The 1,369-nt window shown below is 34.4% G+C and overlaps 1 protein-coding gene across 1 annotated transcript in view; it reads left to right on the top strand.

Annotated features, from left to right (window-relative positions):
- LOC107656894 (cadherin EGF LAG seven-pass G-type receptor 2-like) overlaps positions 1-1,369 on the top strand; it is a 56,503-nt gene that overhangs the window by 32,952 nt on the left and 22,182 nt on the right. The window contains 2 exon segments of the mRNA XM_016444831.1: positions 13-197; positions 721-861. Coding sequence (XP_016300317.1) covers positions 13-197; positions 721-861 — 326 coding nt within the window.

The raw sequence follows: 1,369 nt of genomic DNA, 5'->3' as shown, positions 1-1,369 counted from the left end.
TGGCCGCCATGGTAATGGTTCCGTGGCACCTGGAGTTCATGTTCCGCACACGACAGCCGATGGCGACGCTGATTCAAATCAGTTCAGCGCAACAGCACAACCTCACCATACAGGTGCAGTTAAAACACACACTTCATATTCACACGTTTTTACAAATGATGGCTCTGTTACTGATACAAATACGCCACCAAAATATGGTTAGTTAGGTACACACACACACCCACACACACACACACACAGTCTCTCTCTCTCTCTCTCTCTCTCTCTCTCTCTCTCTCTCTCTCTCTCTCTCTCTCTCTCTCTCTCTCTCTCTCTCTCTCTCTCTCTCTCTCTCTCTCTCTCTCTCTCTCTCACACACACACACACACAGATAAACACACACAGCTGATCAGCTTCAGCAGGTAGGTGCACTGACTGATTTTTTTATGTGTCTGCAGCTCCACCTGCTGGCTGTGTGTGACATGACACCTTACACACAGTAAACCTGGGTTTAACAAGCAGTTTTTGTTATTAGATTTGAAAAACAACTTTTTTTGTTCTATGTATATGTATTTCTTATTGACATTTGGAGTGGGACATTGATAAGTTGATACTTGATTCATTATAATTCATATAATATTTTACATGAATATATTATACTCATATGTATGATTCATCGTAGAGCGTGTTTGATAGGACAGGTGTTTGTGAATTGAGTGATGATGTCATACGTCGGTCCAGCGCGGCGAGGACTCCACCATGTCTCGTGTTGATGATGTCACAGTGAGCGACGGCCAATGGCATCATCTGTTGCTGGAGCTGCGGGGCCCTGCGGCAGGCGGCGTAATGGCGGCGCTGAGCCTCGACCACGGCCTGTACACGGTGAGACATGATACATTTGACCTCGTCTTAAAATATTACTACATTTATTATTTTATAGTTTAATACACTTAAAATGTTTTGTAAAGACTTTTATCATTTGAATTTATTTACCAATTTAATGTAGATGTAATGTGTGTGTGTGTGTGTGTGTAGTCAGTTGGTTAATATATTTTATTATATTATTATAAACAATATAAAATTAAGTTTAATAAAAATACTTTATACAATTTATTAAACAGTATAAAATTATAATAACGTACTGTAAAATGTTTATATTGTTTAATAAATTGTTACATTTATATTATATTGTTTTTTATTTATTTACTTTTTATTATACTATTTTAGTTTTATATTTCTTCAAAAAATATTTTTCTATTTTTTATTTTAATATTATTTAATAAATTGTAAAAAACATTTTTTATATTGTTATTAAACATAAAAATTAACTAAAATAAAATAAAAATGTAACAGAATTTAAAAAAAATGTATTTTATTATGTATACTTTTG

Source organism: Sinocyclocheilus anshuiensis, unplaced genomic scaffold, assembly GCF_001515605.1.
Source record: "Sinocyclocheilus anshuiensis isolate Anshui unplaced genomic scaffold, SAMN03320099.WGS_v1.1 scaffold2493, whole genome shotgun sequence".
In the NCBI taxonomy this organism is placed as follows: domain Eukaryota; kingdom Metazoa; phylum Chordata; class Actinopteri; order Cypriniformes; family Cyprinidae; genus Sinocyclocheilus; species Sinocyclocheilus anshuiensis.
The sequence above is the reverse complement of the archived record's forward strand: the minus strand, read 5'-3'. Positions and strand labels throughout refer to the sequence as shown.